The sequence below is a fragment of the Chiloscyllium plagiosum genome, unplaced genomic scaffold (assembly GCF_037043375.1).
Source record: "Chiloscyllium plagiosum isolate Xiang-an unplaced genomic scaffold, Cpla_swu_hap1 HiC_scaffold_26, whole genome shotgun sequence".
NCBI classification, from domain to species: Eukaryota; Metazoa; Chordata; class Chondrichthyes; order Orectolobiformes; family Hemiscylliidae; genus Chiloscyllium; species Chiloscyllium plagiosum.
The window spans coordinates 17,521,678-17,544,238 of NW_028270164.1; the positions used below are offsets into that span (position 1 = coordinate 17,521,678).

The 22,561-nt window shown below is 40.4% G+C and overlaps 1 protein-coding gene across 8 annotated transcripts in view; it reads right to left on the minus strand.

Moving 5' to 3' along the window:
- The window catches only part of LOC122563116 (plasma membrane calcium-transporting ATPase 1-like), a 391,378-nt gene that overhangs the window by 37,663 nt on the left and 331,154 nt on the right, over positions 1-22,561 (minus strand). For all 8 annotated transcript variants that reach the window (XM_087973527.1, XM_043716559.2, XM_087973531.1 and 5 more), the window contains 3 exons: positions 21,221-21,400; positions 14,797-14,884; positions 9,600-9,706 (listed from right to left, as the gene is read on the minus strand). In XM_087973527.1, coding sequence (XP_087829653.1) covers positions 9,600-9,706; positions 14,797-14,884; positions 21,221-21,400 — 375 coding nt within the window. The remainder of the gene's footprint in view (positions 1-9,599; positions 9,707-14,796; positions 14,885-21,220; positions 21,401-22,561) is intronic.

The following is a 22,561-nucleotide window of genomic DNA, read 5'->3' on the forward strand; positions in this document are numbered from 1 at the left end:
AAGGGGAAAACAAGGTGCTGTTTCTCCAGCTGTTCACTCGCAACACCTCTTCACACCATAGAACCCCTCCAGTGTGGAAGCAGGCCACTTGGCCCATCAAGTCCACATTGACCCTCTGAACAGCAGCTCACCGAGACCCACCCCCTTACCCTATTCCTGTAACTCTGCATTTCCCCACAGCAAGTCCAAGTAGCCTGCATATCCCTGCACACTGTGGGGCAATTTAGCATGGCCAATCCATCCTAACCTGCACATCTTTGGACTGTGGGAGGAAATCAGAGCACCCAGAGGGGATCCACACAGACATGGGGAGAACGTGCAAACTCCAAAGAGAGCGTCGCCCGAGGCTGGAATCCAACTCGGGTCCTTGGTGCTGTGAGGCAGTAGTGCTAACCACTGAGCCGCCCCACACCGATGAAACCATCCCATGTAACTGCAGAAGGTAAATATTTAGCACTTTCTGTTCTCAAAGTCCAAGGTCCCAGACACATGTTCCAAACAAAGCAGCAATTAACTTTCTATTTCTTTCAATCAGACTTATCATATTCATTGCACAAAATTCACTCTCCACATTTGCAAGACTAAATGCAAGACTGAGTGACTGTCTTGCAGAACACCTCCAGTGCGTTTTAACAAATGGCTCTCATTACTGATTACTTTCAAGGTTTGTATAGAGATGTGTAGCTCAGGTGCAGTTGTTGTGGATAGGTTTGCCGAGGTGGGAAGTTGGTTTACAGACATTTCTAGGTGACATCCTCAGTGCTATGCAGCCTGGGAAATGCTGCTGTACTGTCTGGTTGGAATTTATTTGATTTTGTTCCTGCTGTTTGCTACAGTGGTTAGTACACTGAGTCGGTGTGTTTATTGATGGAGTCCGTGGGTGAGTGCCATGCTTCTAGAAATTCCCTGGCTGTCCTCGGTTTGGCCTGTCTTATTATTGTCGTGTTGTCCCAGTTGAATTTGCGGCCTGATCTCCTGTGTGTACAGCTACGAGGGACAGCTGGACTTGGCATTTAGTGGCTAGTTGATGTTCACTAATGCAGATCGCTAGTTGTCTGCCTGTTTATCCTATGTAGTGTTTCATGCAGTCCTGCATGGAATCTTGTACACCACGTTTGTCCTGCACATGATGGGTATTGGGTCTTTTGTTCTGGTGAGTTGTCGGTTTATGGGCTGTCATGAATCCGAGTGATCGGAGAAGTCTGGCCATCAGTTCAGAGATTTTTTTTTATATATATACAGTAGCGTGGTCTGTAAACTAGCTTCTCAGCTTGGCAAATATACCCACAACAATTACAACTAATTACTTTCTATTTCAATGCATAATGTTGCTCTCAGAGCCAACAGTGCTTACCTTCTTCTGTAGAAAGGTCATTGGGCCTGAAATATTAACTTTGCTTTCTCTCCACAAATGCTGCCAGACCTGCCGATTTTTTTTTTTGCCATTTCTAATTCGTTACCGATTCCCAGCATTTGCTGTATTTTCAGTTTTCACTTCCTGACCTCCTGTAGTGCTGCAGCAAAGCCCAAAGGGGCTGGAGGATCAGCGCATCATTTGCTGCTTAGGCACAACAGTGAGTTCAACACCTTCAAACCATACATTCCCTGCTTTCCATTTTGATTATTCCCTTTCCCCAGGTCTTGTTTACATGGGTTTGCTCTCAGTACAGCTGATCGGTTTTCTGCTATTAATACCTACTCTTCATCTATATCCCTATATTACCGCTACCACTGGCACCCTACTTGCCTTTTGCTCAGGGGCACTTTTACCATCTGTTCTGCTTGCTCCTCCTTCCTGTTTTTTCTACAGAATCACTACAAGTGTGGAAAGAGGCCATTCAGCCTATCAACTCTGCACTGTCCATCTGAAGAGCATCCTACCCAGACCTAATCCCTCACCCTATCCCTGTAACTCCACTTTAATCATGGTTAATCCACCTAGCCTGCACATCCTTGGACACTATGAGCAATTTAGCATGACTAATACACCTAACATGTACATCTTCAAACTGTGGGAGGAAACTGGAGCATCCGGAGAAAACCCACGCTGACACGGGGAGAACGTGCAAACTCCACATAGACAGTCACCCGAGGCTTGCATTGAACCCAGGTCCGTAGTACTGAGCCACTATGCTGCCCAAAGCATCAGAAAGCAGTACCTCTCTAGTCCCCTTCAAATCTGATGTGAAACATTAACTCTGCTTCTCTCTCCACCAATGCTGCCAGACCCAATGAATTTCCCCAGTACATTGTTTTCATTCTAGTTTCTAGTTCCTGCCTCAGAGGATGATAGATTTGATGAATTCAAAAGTGACCTGTGAAATTATTATGATTAGTGAGAATGAAAACAAAACTATGCTACTGAAATAGATTTGTGCCTTACATTAAAAAAAAGGGACACCATCCATTGCAATCATTTTGAAAACATAAGCATAAATGTGGACCACTGAAAAGATTAGTGCTAATAGTAAAGTCCAGTATATTGAACCAAAACTCAATAACTTTAGAGATTGTAGAGAGAATTCACTTTGTATCACCGCTACAATGTTGACGCAGTTGCTGGAAAAAGGGACATGTGTATCTTTTTCTCTCATATCTGATCTGGTTGTTTTTTTTTTTAAAAAAACCATCTGAAGAAACTCCAAAAAGACATTTACTAAAATATAGTTCACTTGAATTATTAGCATCTGTATTAATTTAGGGTAAAAGTTCCGACCTGGTATAGTTCACTTGAGCCAGAGGGTTACTAATATCCTGGGTGGGAATTTTGCTGGTGCTATTAGGGTGGGTTTAAACTAGCTCAGCGGGGGGATGGGAACCGGAGGTGTAGTTCCAGTACACAGGAGGATGAGAACAGGGAGAACATGGACAGGATTTCACGGTCACAGGAATGAACTGGCAGACACAGTAAGCTGGTTGAAGTGTGTTTACTTCAACGCCAGAAGTATCCAAATAAGATAGGTGAGCTTGCAGCATGGATAGCTACCTGGAACTTCGATGTTGTGGCCATTTCGGAGGCAGGGTCAGGAATGGATGTTGCAGGTTTCAGGATTTAGATCTTTCATTAAGAACAGGGAAGGCGGTAAAAGAGGGGGAGGTGTAGCCTTGTTAGTCAAGAACAGTATAACAGTAGCTGAAAGAATCTTTGATGAGGACGCATCTACTGAGGTGGTATGGGCTGAGGTTAGAAACAGGACAGGACAGGTCACACTGCTGGGAGTTTTTTTAAAATAGGCCTCCGCAGAGTTCCAGGAATGTGGAAGAGAGGATCGGCAAAATGATTTTGGGTAGGAGTGAAAGGAACAAGGTGGTCATTATGGGGGAGTTTAACTTGCCCAACACTGACTGGAACTGCGATAACTCTAGTACGTCGGATGGACTGCAGGAAGGAATGCAGGAGGGAAGGGAGTCCAGAACTAGAGTTCTGGAGCCATAATGTCATGCTGCAACTATACAAAATGCTAGTGCGGCTGCACTTGGAATAGTGTTTGCAGTTCTGGCCACCCCCATTACAGGAAGGATGTGGAAGCACTGAAAAAGATGCAGAGGAGATTTACCAGGAGGTAAGCTCCCTCTTGTTTGAGATGGCCATCATCTAGAACTGTTTGGTATCAAATTTGTTATTGTCATATTTTGCTAAGGGGTCAGTTGGGAAAATTTCACTATACAATCAATCATTCATTCTTTTCAAAAACTTGAATATATTGTATTTGCATCTGTCCACATTTTAAATAGCAACAAAGATTCTTCCTGATGAATCAACATCTAATTCAATGTGAGCATTGTTATATGCTCAAAGTAGTATTTGCAGTATAAACTATATTAAAAACTATAATTAAATCTCAATATTGGAACTCAAACAGTACTAACAAGTTAGAATAATATGGTTCACCAACACATCAAAAGATAGTCATTTTTTCTGTACTCATTCCATATATGCTCATAAAATGGAGATGGAACAATATAATCAGCACCGGAGCAAACGGCCTTGTAATTAATGTATACCTATGTAGTCTTTCGCTCTGGCAATATACAGCTGCCAAGAAATGGCAGCATAATAGAAGCATTCACGGAATTCTAGACCAATGTTGTACTTCTTCAAATTTCAAAGTGAGTCATTTTTGTTCAGCCCAAGCTGAAAGTGAATTTCAGGGTGCTCTTGAAGGACAAAATTGCTTTGCTATTCAACTTACCGATATTCCACACTGCAATTAACCTTTTCCTACCTTGATCAATCATGGCATCTATTGCCAATTTTGTTTTGGCAAAGACAAAGAGTTGAAGATCAGTTTGCAGTAGAGGGGTAACTTAAAGGCAATGTTTGTTTTAAAAATGCCACCCTCCAGTCAATTTAACATTTTTAGGTACAAAAGCGCTATAAGTCTCTGAACATTAAAACTTATTTCAAAATCATTCGGATTGAATATCCTTTTAACTTCTGAATTTAGTGACTGCAGTGTTTTATTTATTTAAATATATTACTTGGTCAGTGAAGAATGAAGTGGGCTGCATCTTAGAAACGCATCTCTTAGCTCCCAAAAGCCGCAAGATGGTTGGTTAGTTCCTCACTACGCAATGGATCGCTATTTTAGTCCTAAAAAGTGGAGGATATGATTCTGTTCACTGTTATAAAAAAAAAGACTTCAAATAGTGATGCAATGCTGAAACCCAAATGAATCAGATGAAGCATTAATTGACCGAACCAGAAGTTCATTCAACTAACATGATCTGTTAACGGAGCAGGATGTTCAGATAGTAAAGTGACAGCAGTTGCGTTTAGAGAACTTTTACATTTAAACCAACAAACTTTCTCTTCAGTCTATAAAACAGACGGGCAAGGTCATAATGCCCAATTGGAATGCAAGATTTTTTTGTGAAAAGTAAGTTTAAGCATTTAACTTGGTGTCTTCTGTTATGTAAGTTATTGGGAAAACAGGAACTGGAGTAGGACATTTACATGCACCCCACCCCTGAAGTTTGCTTGGACATTCAGTGCAAGTTAATTTTTTCTTAAAAAAGAGTACTGTGTTCAATTCAGATCTCACTGCTATCGGAAGGATATTGTGAAACTTGAATGAGTTCAGAAAGGATTTACAAGGATGTTACCAGGGTTGGAGGGTTTGAGCTACAGGGAGAGGCTGAACAGGCTGGGGCTGTTTTCCTCTGGAGCGTCAGAGGCTGAGGCATGACCTTATAGAGATTTATAAAATCACAAGGGGCATGGAGCGTAAATGTTCAAGGTCTTTTTCCCAAGGTGAGGGAGTCCAGAACTAGAGGGAATAGGTCGAAGGTGAGAGAGGAAAGATTTATAAAGGAACCTGAAGGGCAACCTTTTCACACAGAGGATGGAGTGTGGATGGAATGAACTGCCTGAGAAAGTGTTGGAGGCTGCTACAATTCCAACATTTAAAAGGCATCTGGATGGGTATATGAATTGGAAGGGTTTGGAGGGATATGGATTGGGGGCTGGCAGGTGGGACTAGATTGGGTTGGGATATCTGGTCAGCATGGACGAGTTGGACCGCAGGGCGTGTTCCCATGCTGTACATCTCTATGACTTAATGATCTGCATTTGAACGCCATCTCCTGACCCTGGTTAATATCCTTGCCCAACATAATCTAAGAAAAAGTTACTAAATGTTAATGAAGCTTATAAATAAAGCCCATGTGCCCTGGCAAATATTAAATATTGAAACAGGGGAGAATAGTGCACCTAAAATAACACTGGATATTTCAGATATTCTTCACACCAGTATTGTTCCTTTTATGGCAAATATAAAACAACGGCTCTCTGCAGCAGTTTTCAGCTCATTGCTTACAGAGAGTGGTGAAATACATCCAGCCTGTGATTTCATTTTTGTTTTCTCACCTTGCCACGATGATCGTAAATTGAGGTTTCTCATAACCGTGGAGGTGGCACGGAAAAGGTTTACCCGGAAGCTGACTGGTTTGGAGGGTACTGGTTATGAGGAGAGATCGGACAAACCTCGTATGGTTTCACTTGAGCATCAGAGGCTGACGGGTGACCTGAGAAGTTTACAAAATTATGACAGGCATGGATAGAATGGATAGTTGGAGTTTTTTTCCCAGGTTAGAAATATCAATGACATGGGGACATAGGTTTAAGGTAAAAGGGGGAAGTTTAAAGGAGATATGAGAAGCAAATTCAACCCCCCAACCAGAGGATGGCAAGTGCTTGGAAAGCACAGCCAGAGGTGGTGGTAGTAGAAGCAGGTATGACTGCAATGTTTAGGAGGCGTCTTGACAGATACATGAATGGGTAGGTATGGAGGGAGACAGACCATGTAGAGGCTAAAAGGTTATAGCTTAGTGGAGCTTGTTCCTGTGCTGTTTTTTAATTGCTGTGTGATAGAAACCAACCACGTGACCTTGTCTATGGGAAGCAACTCTAGTTTGTGCAATTGCAAGGAACAGATGGCAGCAACCTACTTTCTAACAGGAACCACCGAAGAGTCAGAGTCAAAAAGGGTGGTGCTAGAAAAGCACAGCAGGTCAGGCAGCATCCGAGGAGCAGGAGAGTTGGTGTTTCAGGCATTAAACCCTTCATCAAGAATGAAAAGTACAAAAAGGTATTTGCCTATTGGATAGAAGTGATGTGATGACATAGGAGGGGATCAGGCAGGTTGGAGTTCAGAGGAGCTTCTTCACGATGTTACCATTTCAGTTAATGATAAGAAGCTGGATATACTCAGACTGTTTTCTTTGGAGCACATATTTCAGGGGGACCTGTCAGAGGTGAACAAGATTGAAGGGTATGGACAGGGTGAACAGGAAACATGGACCTTGAAGGGTCCATGAAGAGGGGAGCACAATTTTTAAGTGAAGGGCAGGAGGTTTAGAGGATATTTGAGAAAAAAAAACATTTCACAGAGGGGAGGGTGTGGAAGGGTATTTTTAAGAATTAGAATTTGAATCCCTACAGTGTGGAAACAGGCCATTCAGCCCAACAAGTCCGCACCGACCCTGCAAAGAGAATCCCACCCAGACATATTCCCCAACACCTTTGACTGTATATAAGACCGACTTCCAAAAAAAATGAAACCAGACTGATCAAACTCACCACCCATCTACGGATTAGGCAAAATTCACAAACCAGGAGCCCCCCCTCAGACTTATAGTCTCGCTACCTGGAACACCAACTTACAGATGGGCCAAGGAGCTACACCAAAGACTAAAACACTTAGTAGAAGACTCATGCCATTCCACTGAAGAATTCCTGAAGACCAAAGATACCAAGATAGAAGAGGATGAAATAATTGTCTCCTTTGATGTAACAATCCTGTTCACATTCATCATCATTAACCTGGCCAAGGAAACACTGACTACATTATTAGAAGAACCAAAGACAGACACCAAACACCACCAACTTCATCAGTATTGACAGTATTGTCAAGCTAGTAGACCTATACCTTACCTTATACCTATTCCTGAAGAAGGGCTTATGCCCGAAACGTCGATTCTCCTGTTTCCTGGATGCTGCCTGACCTGCTGCGCTTTTCCAGCAACACATTTTCAGCTCTGATCTCCAGCATCTGCAGACCTCACTTTCTCCTATACCTTACCACCCACTTTGCCTTCAACAACAAGACCTACAGACAAACCAACGGAACACCCTTGGGAATCTCCAATATCAGGATTCTTAGCAGAGACAATAATGCAGAGACTTGAACAAACAGCTCTGCCAACCATCCAACCCAATCCAAACCCGCTATGTGGATGACACCTTTATCATCACTAAACGAAACAAATTAGAGGAAACCTTCAAGACCATCAATAATACCCTTACTGGCATAAAATTCACTAAAGAGGAGGAAAACAATAACAAACTGCCATTCCTAGATGTTGCAGTAGAGCGAACAGCCAATGGGGATCTTCAAACCAGCATTTACAGGAAAACACATATGGACCAAATATTGAACTACAAAAGCAATTTACCCAACATCCACAAACAAAGCAATATTAGAACATTATTTCAATAAGCCACCACACACTGCAGCATATAGAAACTATGCAGAGCAGAGGAAAATCACCTATACAGTGTATTCAAAAAGAACAGGTACCCAATGAACACAGTCCACCGATTTCTGAGCAACAAACCCTAACAAGCAGACAAAACATGTCTACAAAACCCTCGCCACTCTCCCTTACATCAAAGACATCATGGAAATGACTGCCAGACTACTCAGACCCCTTGGCACCATGGTAGCCCACAAACCCACCAACACATTAAACAGCGAATGAACTTGAAAGACCCTATCCAGACAACAAGCAAAACTAATGTCATTTACAAACTACCTTGCAAGAACTGTAACAAACACTACATTAGACAAACGGGCAGAAAACCAGCCACCAGGATACATGAACATCAACTAGCTACAAAAGGACATGACCCACTCTCACTAGTATCCCTACATACGAATGAAGAAGGACACCACTTCAACTGGGACAACACATCCCCATCCTATGACAAGTCAAACAGAGACACGCACGAGAATTCCTAGAAGCATGGCATTCCAGTCGGAACTCTATTAAACACACTGATTTGGATCTCATTTACCACAGAAAATGACATTACCAACCCAAGAAAACTCAAACATATAAATAGAAAGCGGGCTACACCACCGGTGCTTCATTCAGAGGCTCACTGATGATGTTACAGAGTATGATGATGAAATGTCTGAAAACTAGTCTTCCAGCTCAGTGAGCAAACCTACATCCAGAACTATTACTCTACATTACCCTTGACTAATACACCTAGCCTATACATCCCTGAACACTATGGACATTTTAGCATGGCCAATTTACCTTACCTGCACATCTTTCGACTTGGGGGGGGGGGGGGAAACCGGAACCCCTGGAGGAAACCCACAGACACTGGAAGAATGTGCAAACTCCACACAGATAGTTGCCTGAGGGTGGAATCGAACCTGGGTCCCTAGTTCTGTGAAGCAGCAGTGCTAACCACTGAGCCACCGTGCTACCCCGGAGGCAGGGATTCTTACAATCTTTTTAAAAAGTACTTGGATGAGCATTCAAAGTGTCATAACACTCAAGATTATGGGCCTAGTGCAGTCGTGTGTGACTGGTGTACGTACTAAACTTTTGTTGGAATAGACTCAATGGGTCAAAAGGTTTCTTCCATACTGAATGATCCCATGACATTATCAAAAATGTTCATGCAAATGGAACATCAGATTTACATTTCAATTCAAAGGTGGTTTCTTCAATAATGCACCTCCAACCCCCATCCAAGTGTTACATTGTCGAGTTTGAGAAAGTGCTCCAATCCCTTGGCTGTGGTTTGAAACTAGTACCTCAGAGGCAATGGCACAACCACTGAGCGAGGCTGACCATACCCAATTTAATCATGATTTGGAGATGCCGGTGTTGGACTGGGGTGTACAAAGTTAAAAATCATAACACCAGGTTATGGTCCAACAGGTTTAATTGGAAGCTTCCAATTAAACCGGTTGGACTATAACCTGGTGTTGTGTGATTTTTAACAATTTAATCATGTATTCCATCAATACCAGCCACAACTTTGTGACTCTTCAAGAGATCAAGGAAAATCAGAGTACCATAGCAAAGCCGACGTCAGCCTTCTTCAGTGCTGGACCATCATTTGTCCCATCTCCAGTCACAGCCACCACCTGCCGCATCTCACCAATTGTACTGTCAATGATACCTGTACAAAGAAAATCAAGTTTAACTGAGGCTACACATTGGTCTTAAAACTTGACAATGTACAGTTCTTAAAGTGAAAATATTAGTAGAGGAGTTGTATTTTCTTCATTACTTTACCTGTCGGTAGAAGGTAGGTAGAAAAAGCATCTCAAATTTATAATCTAATATCAAATAATGTAAAATTTGTTTTCAAGCAATTGTACCGTGTATGTTACCATTAAATTGAACGCTAGATGCACAGAGTATAATAGTTGGAGACTTAAGTATTTTTTTAATTATGGAAATGCCTATCTTCATAGTCCAATTAATTAAATGTGAATAATTTTGTCTACTCAACTGATCGAAATTCTGGAATGCATGTTTGCGTACTTGTTTTAATTATAAACCTGAATGTTAAATCGAATCTTGTATCTTACACTACAGTTGAAACCCAAACCAATTCCATTGTTTCTGATCCCTGCTGTCAAATCTACTGTTCACTAGCCACCATTGATTTCAGCTCTTTTCTAAACCAATGCAAAGAGTGTGTGTCCAATGTAATTCTGAAGAAGGGTCACTGGACTCAATGTTAACTCCATTTCTCTCCACAAATGCTGCTGGATCTGCAGAGTTTCTCCAGCCATTTCTGTTTTTGTTTCAGATTTCCAGCATTCGCATTTTAGTCCAATGTAATTACTTGAGGTTAGCACCATAAGTTATTCCACTTGGCAAGAGCTATATGAAGACTAGTCCAAGGAAACTCCACTCACTGTTACCAAATATGCCACTCCTGGCCTAATGCAAAATATTAAGTTATTAAAACATATGTTAATGGTCTTCAAAGAATTATGGCACAGTTGGTCAAGCCAACTTTGGCTGTCAAACTGTGTCCTCCTTATTTCCAAAAATAAATTAAATCTCATTTCCAAGGAAATATGCTTAACAATTCCCTGAACATTGACAAAAGTAGCACACATTGTATCAGTCTACCAACAGACTCACAAAGTAGCACTTTGCAGATCAATTAAAAAAATGAATTTATAAAAACTAGAATAATGAATTCAGGGTAGTTGAACTTTGAATTTTTATTCTGAAACACATGATACTTCTACCAAACATAAACTGGAATATTCTAGAACCATCTGTATGAAGATCTAAAGATATTAAGTGCCCAATATTTTAAAAACAAAATCAAAGAACTAACTCCCACACCATTTTAAAAAAATATATAAAACTAAATTCAATTGTTTTCATCTTTGTCTCTGGTGGGCAGTTGGAAAAGATGTAGTCTCAAAATCTACTGTTAAGTTTCTAATATGGAGTGCCTCAATTATTCTTCTACACAATATTCCAATGTCCAAACTCTTCTGTACAAGTGGTTTGAGCTTTGTTTCATAGTGTCATTTATGCAGATGATTAGGCATAATGCGTTCTTTTCACAAAGCCTAAAGGACATTTTCATCAAGGTGCACTGCTCTTGAAGTATGTTTAAAAGTTGGAGGGGCAGGAGAAGAACCAGAAAGATAATTTCTGTCAGGTCATCAAAATTAATGTTACTTCACTCTTGAAAATACAAAAACTTCAAATTAGATTTTCCCCTTGGGTTTCCTCCAGGTGCTCCGGTTTCCTCCCACAGTCCGAAGATGTACAGATTAGGTGAATTAGCCATACTAAATTGCCCATAATGTTCAGGGATGTGTAGGTTAGGTGCATTAGTCAGGGGCAAATATAGGATAGGAGACTGGGTCTGGGTGGGTTACTCTTCGGAGGGTCGGAGTGGACTTGTTGAGCCGAAGGGCCTGTTTCCACACTGTAGGGAATCTAATTCTAGTGTCATCTAAGGAGGGGAACAAAAAAGAAACAAGCCTAAGGTCTTAAAGCTATTTTGGAAATAGTTCTGCTAAAAAAAAAGTAATTCTGGATTACAGTTCCAGAGACACTGGTGAACCTTTCGTCTCCAAAGTTTAACTTTACTTTTATGGTCCTGGACAGTGACTGTCATCAGCACTTTCAGTACTGGTTACTAAATTACAAACAATTAAGTGGCCAGTCATACTCTTCTACCCTTGGAAGTAAAAAAAACAATTGTACATGGGAACATAGATGCAGGAGGAGGCCATTCAGCCTGTCAAAATTACTCTGTCATTCAACATAATCATGACTGATTGAACAATTCAATCTCTTATCCACACTGTCCCAATAACCCTTTACACCATTGGCAATCAGAAATCTATCAACATTGACTATAACTGTATTCAGACTGAGCTTCTCCAGCACTCTGGGGTAGAGAATTCCAAAGATTGCCCACCCTCTCAGTAAAAACAAGATCTCAATTCAGCAGTAAATGGCAGTTCCAGACAGGGGAAATATATTGCCTGCAGCTGACCTGTCTACTCTTTTCAGTATTTTGTAGTTTTCAATGATCATCTCTCATTCTTTGAAACTCTAGAGAATACAAGTCCAGTTTGCACAATTTTCTCTTGGTTGAACATTCCGACAACCATGGGAACAAGTCTGGCGAACCTTTGCTGCACTCGTACTATGGTAATATCTTTCCTGAATTAAGGAGACCAAAATGGCTCAAGCTACATCAGGTGTGGTCCATTCAGCTCCTATATAATCAAAGCACAACTTCACTACTCCTTTACTCAAAACCTCTTGCAATAGAGCCTAACAGTTCCATTACTTTCCAACCTCTCTCCATTTAAGAAATACACTGCATATTTGTTCCTGTTCCCAACCTGATGGTTCTCCACATTAAATTCCATCTGCCATGTTCCTGCCCAATCATCAGGCCTGTCCTGATCCTCCTGAAACATCTTTACATCTTCCTGACACGCACACTTGGCTTTGTAACATTTGCAAATTTAGCAATGTTACATTTGTTCTCAGTGTCCAAATCACTGACATATACTGTGAACAGTTATGGCTCAAGCACAGATCTTATCAGCAAGCCTCTAGGCACAGTCTGACAACGGGAGAATGACCTATTTATGCCTGCCTTCTGTTTTATGTTTGCTAGCCAATCCTTATTTTATGCCAGTAGATTATCTCCGATTGCATGTGCTTTAAATTTTGCTAACCTTCTGTAGGGATTTTATCAAAAGCTTTCTGAATTTCCAAGCATGTTTATGTCCATCAACTCCCCATTATTAGTAAAATCCTCACAAACCTACAACACAATGTCCCTAACACTGCACAGACTGTAATGGGGTAACTGAGGACATGGAGAGAATAAAATCTCTGATATTTATGGCTCTGACACTTTACAGATTAACTTGCAGAATCACAGAGGGAGAAATGAAACATGTGTTTGTTCCAAGGGAGAGAGAAAAGAAAAAAAAAATCAAATTGAGAGGGAAATATTGAAGTGCTTTTGGTCATCAAGCATCATAAATTATTGCACTGACATGGTTTTAAGCAACACTACTTTAAGGGCAGCAACTCTCCAAGGTTAGTATTCCTTTAAAGGTCAATAATTCAAAATAAATGGCAGAAATGATACCGAATTGTTGATTTTTCGGCACTCTAAGGATCTATTTTCCAAACGATTGAAGCTGTTAATTAACAGCGTTGTGTTTCTGCTTTCCATTTGGGCAGTAAGAAGCACTTTAGACATTTTAATTTGATAAACAGATTTGAGAGAAGTTATCATCATGTGGTAGACTGAAGCTCCCTCTAACTTTGCTTGCTTTGAAATTGAAAAATTCACTCTAAGCCATTTACAAATCTGAATACATGCAATGTAGACAAGCATTGTAAGGGCTGACAAGTTAATTTCAGCAAAGATTATTCTGACAGTTGCATATTGAAAGAGACCTTTTCCTCAGGTACTCAGATAATCTTGGTTTTAATGTAACCTCGATATAGAACCCACACTTTCCACCCACCCGACCCCCCCACGTATGCATACACAGATAAATTATAAGTGGTAAAAGATGCTAAACTCACATTTATTGATAATAAACTTACTTTCATTAGTTACCTGGTAGGGGTATGCATACCACCTCCCCCCACCCCAAACCCCCATCTACAATTCCATGACACCCAGTGTTTTAGACCTCAAACCTAGCTAACACACTCGGTCGACATTAGCTGCAGTGTCAGTGAATGAAAACTCTACGCGGTAAATCTAGAGAACCCTACATCAGCATCAAAAAGGACCAGTGCCAATTCTGTGAAGCTTCTCATCAAGATATCCTGTACTAGCAGCAAATCTGTAAATGAGTAGATCTTTGGAGATTCAGATTAAAAAGAATTTTGTATTGGCTGCAGGACAAAAAGGTTAAAAAGAAGGATGCTTCCTACATGATAAGGAATATTAGTTTCTATCATAAAAAATATTTTTGAATGAGCTGGGATGGAAACACATTACACACAAGAAATTAACCTTTCACTTTTCAAGGCAACAGTGATCTAATTACCAACTGTTTAGATTTTGCCCTTAATAGCCAACACTGTTAATGTATAGAAGCCTAAGTATATCAAAACAGCTTGACCATGCTTATTCTAGCAACAGTGGCTCAATGGTTACAGTCAGTGGACATAAATACCCCTTTTAAAACCAAATTAACTTAATGGAGTTAGGAAGGTGCCTCGACACTTATCTGGAATAAAATAGGCCAGCTTCAGCATTGCAGGTTTGAATTTTTAAAATCATGTTTCACTTATTTGCTTTCTTTGGTGCAGGTTGCTATGTCTCCCTAGTTATGCACCATTTAGAGTCTTTTCAATTAGCTGATATATAAATTTCATATTGACTTTTTTTAAAGCATAAAATAAAACATTCTACTGTTTGTATCTGAATTGATGAACAAAGAGATATAGAACACTTCACACCGTTTTATTCCAATGAATCACATTTCTCAATTGCAATTTCATGGGAATAAAACAATATTTAGCTCTCCACTCTCATTTCCACTTGTTATTGATCTGCAACATCAAGGATATATTGAAAACAAGGCAAAACATCCTCTTTTCTCCCATATGACATTAATCCAAAATCAAGACAAGAAAACATTTGCAGGCTAAACCTTTTGCCCATCCAATTTGAGATAGTATATAGTAGGAAATAGTACAATTCTCTAACTGAATAAAACTTTATTCAGATACCTTTCACTAGTGTGTGTTTATCTGTTGGGGATGATCGGGCAAGTACTCGGAGACTTGGCCAAACTTTATCAAGACGTTCTTGTTCAACCTTAGGAAGCAAAAATATTAAATATGAAATTTCCTTCTAACAACTGATGCCAGAAATATAAAGTGAGAATTCTAAATGACAGTATATAAAAGTTTCTCAATGAGTTCTCCAAAGCATTCAAAAGGTTCATAAACCAAACGTTACTAGGCACTTAGTACATATGTATTCTGTTATTTAAGACATTAAACGCCATAAAAGACATTGTCTTCTGTCCTCCCACCACTGTGTTAGGACAGAAATTGGTCTGGAAGGGTTTTTGCTGCTTTTGGAAACTAACTACCACGGGATCTTGGTTTGTTAAATTTGGAATTAAATACAGATATACAGAAAAGAATTTAACCACCAATGCCAAACCAAATATCCGGCGAAACGCTTTGCAAATTAAAGTGAAACTACATTCTCAGTATAGAAAGCACAAAGTTTTTTGATGCATTCCTTTAATATGTTTCCAGGTAGTGGAAATAGGTTTCCAGCATAACACTCAGAGCAGCTTTCAGTATAAATGTATCGAGTTGCGTGACTGAGGAAAGACCAAGACAATGGGGAAAATTATCAATTAAATATACATATACCTAAATTTTCTACCTACATCAAGTGGAGTAGGATGTTACAGTTTTCAAGGTTACCTAAAGTTAAACAATGCTTTAGGCATCAGGAACACCACTAACTGGGAGTACACTCATTTATAGATGGGAAGTAGAAATTAACTCACTATGAATGTTTAAACACAGCCTCTAGGCCAATTATCAGCTAACGGTGAATTTTGCACTTCAGAAACACGCACTACCTTTAATTCCTCATCTGGATGAGATGTCTGTACCAGTGCAACTGATTCTGTGAGCATTTCAGGGCAGAGGCTGTCAATCAGATTCTCATCATTGGAGATGTCTGAACCAACTGAATGAGTTACCTACAAGCATGTGCATTGGCTAACCAATAGCACAAATGAGCAAGCCAAGCAGCAGAATGCGTCAGAAAAGTTATTGCTGCAGGGGAGACAAGATTGATAACATCCTAGCTGAAGGGTTTGGACATTCAGATCCAAAGGCTTGTTTCTAAAATGACATTTTGAATTGGAGCACCACACTAAATGGCTTTACAGTATTGCAATCCACTGAAGTGAGCGAGTACGCAGTATCATGTAATCTTACATGATATTGTATAAAAATGCTCTCCAATACTTGCAAGTCATTGAAATAAAGAACTAGACTGCCCAGGGAAACTGCACAAGTGAAACGATGGCAGAGTGTGTGTGTGTGTGTGTGTTTTATTGGTTGTTGAATACGGTCTTAAGGGGCTTCTTTTGGAACGTAGCAAACAACCAGGTCATGCACTCCTGCCTTTCAAAGCTACATTTAATAGCTCAAACACTGCACTTGAGCCAACAGGAAGTAAAGTGGTAAGAAATACTACACACAGATAGTGTTTGTTTTTCCACTGGCGTTACTGTTGCAATGATGTTCTTTCTGCAGACAAATTTTTTGTATTTGCTTTAAGCAGGAGGTATGAAATAAAGCTCCATGGGTTCACGTAAAAGAAGAAGAATGTCTTGATGATCACATATTAACCTTTGGACACCACCTTTAACATAGTGACAGGTTAGCATGGTCAAGGGAAAGCCTCCTCCCTCAGTTGGCTTTGAAAATGTATCATCGCCAATGATTCTCCTCAGGTTCACCCTAGTTCTATTACCTGCGAGAGAAGAATTCACAGTCTGGAACTTCCAAGTGGTCATCTCTTTCTGAGTCAAATGTATGCAGTGTGTAACACTTGATAATACTTATAGCATTTCAACAGGAATGTAGTTTAGTAGGAGCCCATAACAGGCCATCACTATATTTGTGTCATAAAATATTCACTTGCTACAATTAAATTCCGAGGAGAAGTGATGACTGAAGATGCTGGAGAGTCAGATTTGAAAAGGCTGGTGCTGGCAAAGCACAACCAGTCAGGCAACATCCGAGGAGCAGGAGAGCTGTGTTTCGGGCATAAGCCCTTGAAACATCGACTCTCCTGTTCCTCAGATGCTGCTTGACCTGCCGTGCTTTTCCAGCACCACACTTTTAGACAATTAAATGCTTGCAACAGTTTATACCTGGCTCAATCATGCTGAGTTGTATTCAAGAGAATTAGAAATAAACATAAGCAAAACACCTGAGCATCGCTGACAATGGGACACACCAGTAGGTGCTTAAATCTGGTCTTACCCATTCAGCCTGCAAGACTAGAGCTGAAAGAATGCCTTTAGGCAAAGTCCAAATTAAGGCATGGTTTCTTTGCAGACCTATGGAACACCTATGCCTATAGGCTTGGGCACCATTGGAAGGTTGTCAAAGCAAGGCACACAGGAATGCTGGGCAAAATGGCCCCTACAGTATGCAAGGAAATACAATCAAGGGGGCAACCAATGGGAGAAAAGAAATCTGTAAAATCGAATGGAGGGAATCAGTGAGGAGTAGCTTCTGCAATCACAGGCTGGTTCTCTCCCTTGCCAAACATGCAATAGAACCAGCGTGAGATTTGACAGTGTTGGGAAAGTAAGTGATGAGGTCAATGTGTGAGCAGCAGCTGTTCGCCAGGGATTATGCTGCCTGGTAGTTCAGGAGTGATTGAGATTATTAAATAAGCAGAGAAAAATGAAAAGGAAACAAAAACATTGATCATTTATTTGGTCATTGCAGATACTTCTCCTTTTCTCCCACTTACAGCGCTGTAACCAACTTCTAAACATCTACTAGGCACTGACAGAATTTATAACAGGTTGAATATTGTTAAGCAAGGCTAAGGAGGGAAATGGATTTAAAGGGGCATCCAAATGGAAAGGCAGGAATTATAATGGTCAGACTGGTTTACTGTCTCGTTTGCTAGTGCCTGACTAAAAGCCATCAGGTATCATGGCTCAGTGGTTAGCACTGCTGCCTCACAGCACCAGGGTCCCAAGTTCGATTCCAGCCTTTGGCAACTGTCTGTGTGGATTTTGCACATTCTCTCCATGCCTGTGTGGGTTTCCTCCGGGTGCTCCGGTTTCCTCCCACAGTCTAAAGATGTGTGGGTCAGGTGAATTGGCCATGCTAAATTGCCCATAGTGTTTGGTACATTAGTCAGAGCCAAATTGGTCTGGGTGGGTTACTCTTGACAGGATTGGTGTGGACTGGTTGGGCCAAAGGGCCTGTTTCCACACTGTAAGGAACTTAATCAGAGAGAGTTGGCAAGGGAAAATTAGGTGGGTACTAATAAAAGAAGATAAAGCAGCAACATCTCCACTTTACAGATCTTTGCCTCCTGGTACCACCTCGAAAGTCAAGTAGTGCCCAGAAGCTCTAGGCTACATGCTTGATCGGCCATCATACTAACCATAGCCATATATTTAATGTGCGTCTGGTTTTCAAATATAATTGCTGTCATCAGATCATGCAGGATTGAGTACAAATTAATGTGCCCAAAACCACTGATAAACAAGAATGCTTTGCAGTGGAGTCTGTATTTGCTATCTTAGCACTTGCTCCAACAACTAGTAAGCACAATGTGAAACTGACTAACTTTCATGTTCTGAGTTCACTATTGATCGCTCTTTCGAGTGAACAGAGTAAATCATTAACAAAACAAACAGAAATCTTTTCACTTAGTAGATATTAATGAAAGACCTTGACAGTCGGCAAGAATGAGAGTAGTGAAATGAACAGATGTAATCATCTACTAGATATATGCACATTTTAATCCCTCAATATGAACAGCATAAATGTTTAGTTAGTAGAGAAAACTTAGGTTCCAGCTCCTGGACTGAATATGATCTTTGAAAGCCTCACTGTAGCTTTTGGATCTGAAACCAGCCCATGGTTCCTGTATCATCAGGAGCCGAGGTACTGGAGCTGCATGTTGAAGTAATGTACTCTAGTGCTTCTTCCTGTCCAGGTAGACCACATTAAGATGGAGACTTGTATATTAAGGGGATCAGAATGTCGCAAGTATTTCAGAAAAACTTTCAATAATTTCACTGTTGACAATTTTGGCATGTGAAATCAGTATCTTGCTTCCTGCTACAGAGCAATGAGGAAGGTAATTCAGAACAAGAATTATTCAGGTTTTCAGTCCATTGATGTGAAATTGGGGCAAGATGAGCTCGATACAAATACTGAAGCACAAGCTAGAAGTGCTTCTCATTGGCCTCCTGCCAATACTGTAAGATTAATGATTCATTAATACCAGACCAGTTGGCTATTATAATGCATCCGACATAAGACCTCCAAAATTCAACTTGGAAGGTGGATTATGCAGGAGTTCCTTTCGTTCAACATGAATTTCCACCTTTTTTTTAAAAAAACTAAGACCATCTCTTTTTTAAGGAAATGCCAGTTACATTTTGGCTAAAAATAGTACTGCAGTGTCTGTAGTTATGGTGCTTATGGTTTGCATTAGGAAACACATTCTGTGCCCATGGCAACAGACAAATATGCATGTAACATTAAACTTCTGTTCCATGAAGCTTTTGTTACTTTAGAATACTGTAATAGGTTGACACGGTGGCTCAGCAGTTAGCACTCCTGTCTCTCACCTCCAGGAATTCTCTGTTCCCTTCTACTCTCTGACAACTATCTGTGTGGAGTTTGCACATTCTCCGTGTCTGCATGGGTTTCTTCTGGGTGCTCCAGTTTTCTCCCACAGTCCACAGACGGTTCAGGTTAGTTGGATTGGCCAGGCTGAATTGCCCATGGTGTCCAGCAATGGGCAGGCTAGGTGGATTAGACATGGGAAGTGCAGGGTAATCGGTAGGGGGATGGGATCCTCTTTGGAGGGCAGGTGTGGACTTGATGGGCCAAGTGGCCTGCTTCCATACTGTAGGGATTCTATGATTCTATCCCAGTTGCTCCAGCCAAAAGCCTGTTGTTATTTGTTATTACTAGAGTTGAATATTATCAAGCCTACCATGACAAAAGGTAGCCAAGCAGGAGGCTGGGAGAACACAATCAGGCAGTATCAGGAGGTGGAGAAGTTGACGTTTTGGGTGTAACCCTTCTTCAGGACTCAGGATGCTGCCTGGTTTGCTGTGTTCTCCCAGCCTCCTGCTTGTCTACCTTGGATTCCAACATCTGCAGTTTTTTTTTTGTCTCTCACCATGACAAAGAGACCTGACAGTATGGTCATGGCTCAGTTGTTGGCATCTGTGTGCACGTGATAGCTGTGGGTTCTCATCTACCTCAGAACCAGACTGACTCTCCAGTGCACTACCTAGCAAATTCTGCACTGAGTTAGCATCCTATGGATATTTTGAACGGTTTGCCTTTCAAGAAGGTTAAAAATCTGTTTGAATGGAAAGGACAGTCTCCCCTCTCAATCAGTGCCAAAAACAGGATGAGTGATGATTTGTTTTGGTTCTGTTTTTGAGACACTATAGGCATTGAACAGCCACCATTATAAATCAAACAATCTGAGAGGTGATAAGGTAGCACATAACTATTTCCCCCCATTCTTGCTTTAAGCTAGCACTCTGAAGAACAACAGTATAAGACAGTTCCGGATTTTATTGCTGATGCTATCATATGGTTTCAAGCCTCCAGGTATTATAAAATTAGCAATGCTTCCCAAATCTGATCAATTACAAACAAATTTGCACAAAAGGAAAACAAAAAGATCCAATTTATCTTGTCATTCCAAACCCACCCCAAAGAAAGAAAAAGACAGACAGTGACCTAACTGGCATACTTACCACCTATTGCATATTTAAAGAGATGCCTTAAATCATTCCATTGTTTTGCCAGTAATATAGGTTCTTAATATTTACAACACAGAACAACCCGTACAAAAAATAACCTTGCAATATCCTTCTGTGAGCCGTGTAAAGTATTTACATTACAAAGGCCTGCAAGATGCAGTTTGTGTTGCCTCACAGGTCAGAATCAGAGTCAGTTCTGAATGTTAAACTGCTGGAAATTTAAAAATTGTACACCTTGAATAAAGAAAAATATAAGTTTTAAAATGCAGTCAATGTTTCCAAAACTTATTGTGAGTTGGTTTCCAAAGCTGAACTCTTGACAGGGAAGAGGAAACCCAAAAGAAAACTGTTGGGAAGTTTTGGTGTACCTCTAACTGGCCAGGAAGTGGTAACAGCAATGTTGACAGCATGGGCACTTAGAGGAGGATTGGGGGCAATGGGAGGGTGGCTGTTTGAAGAAATCCATTTCACTTGCTTTCCTGGTTTAATTTTGGATTGAGATTAAAAGGTAGCAATGACAAGTTGTCTGAATTCCTTCAGCTTTATTCTTGGCTACTTGTTCCTGCACTATAAACTCCCGCTAGCGTGGACGTTATTCTGCATCTCATCATTGGTGAGAGTCATACCTCGCCCTTCTCATTGCGGATAAGCCGGTTGAATTCTTTTCCTTCTAGACACAGAAAGTCTTCTCCAGGGTGGATTATGCCACACTTTGTGGCAATGGCACGTGCAGTATTAATATTGTCTCCAGTCACCATTCGAACAGTTATACCAGCTCGCTGACACTTCAGTATGGCTTCTGGAACCTGCAATGGCAACAGTCAACCCTCAGTGACTAAATAGAACTAGGTACAATCCATTTACTAATGCAGTACATTACATTACCTTGCGAAAAAAATAAAAATAATAATTCACCACTTTCTCAATTTATTTATTTATTTTCCACTATTGAAGCACTCTAATAGTAATAATTTTCTAGAAGACATTTTTGTGACTATCGCTGAATCTCACAAAATTAGTTACTTTCTGAATTTGTAATTTTACAAAAAAAAACAGAAGAATCTGAGCAATTAATACCACAGCCTCTGCAAACATGGTTAAAGCTCCTTAATAATGCATCATTGCATTCAGACAGAAGGAAAAAAACGAATATACCTATTTTGCAAAAGCTTTTCTTTTGATCAGTTACAGCAAATGAAACATGCACATAAGAGCATAATAAAAAGAGTTTGTGATACTGAAGTAGAATTTGATTCATACAAAAACAAAAGGCATTTAGACAAATGGAGAAACTAAATAGTAAACTAATATCACAAATTTTTTTTTTTTTACAAGGGTCGAAGAATGAATATGTAACTGTGTACAACTGCAAAATGGAAAAGGATCAGAGTTTCCAGAAACTGTACAGCATCAAAAATGAAAACTTGACACTTGATACACATTTACTGTTTAACTATTCTCATGATGCAAAATGGGGCAAATTCTGGACTCAGCCTTAGAAAATGAGGCAGCTAAAACGTGTGTGGGGAAATTGGGAAATGGAAAGGAGTGGGGGAGGGGGAAATGGTGCTACATTTCACGATGCATATTGAGGTCACTCAGGATGTACAGTCGGGAATAGGTTAAATGCAATAAACACTGACGTAAGTTGACATGGAATAATAAAAGCCTTTCAACACAGGCAATAAAATTAGCTGGCAGAGGTGTAATTATTTTCACCAAGAAAATGGAATCAACTGAACTGTTTGTGGTTCTTCAGAAAGGGACTTGTTTATTTATAGATAATAAGCATCTCCAGGCGTACTGTGAACAAGTTGTTCAGCATGTGATTTCAAAGAATTTAAAATAGGAATAGGCTGTTAGACGATATCAGGTACTCGTTGCTATACATTATTTAAAGCGCGCTGCATTGTTCAGCATTATTCTTGAACTATTAACTTCTCCGGCACATAATTATACTTGCTCTC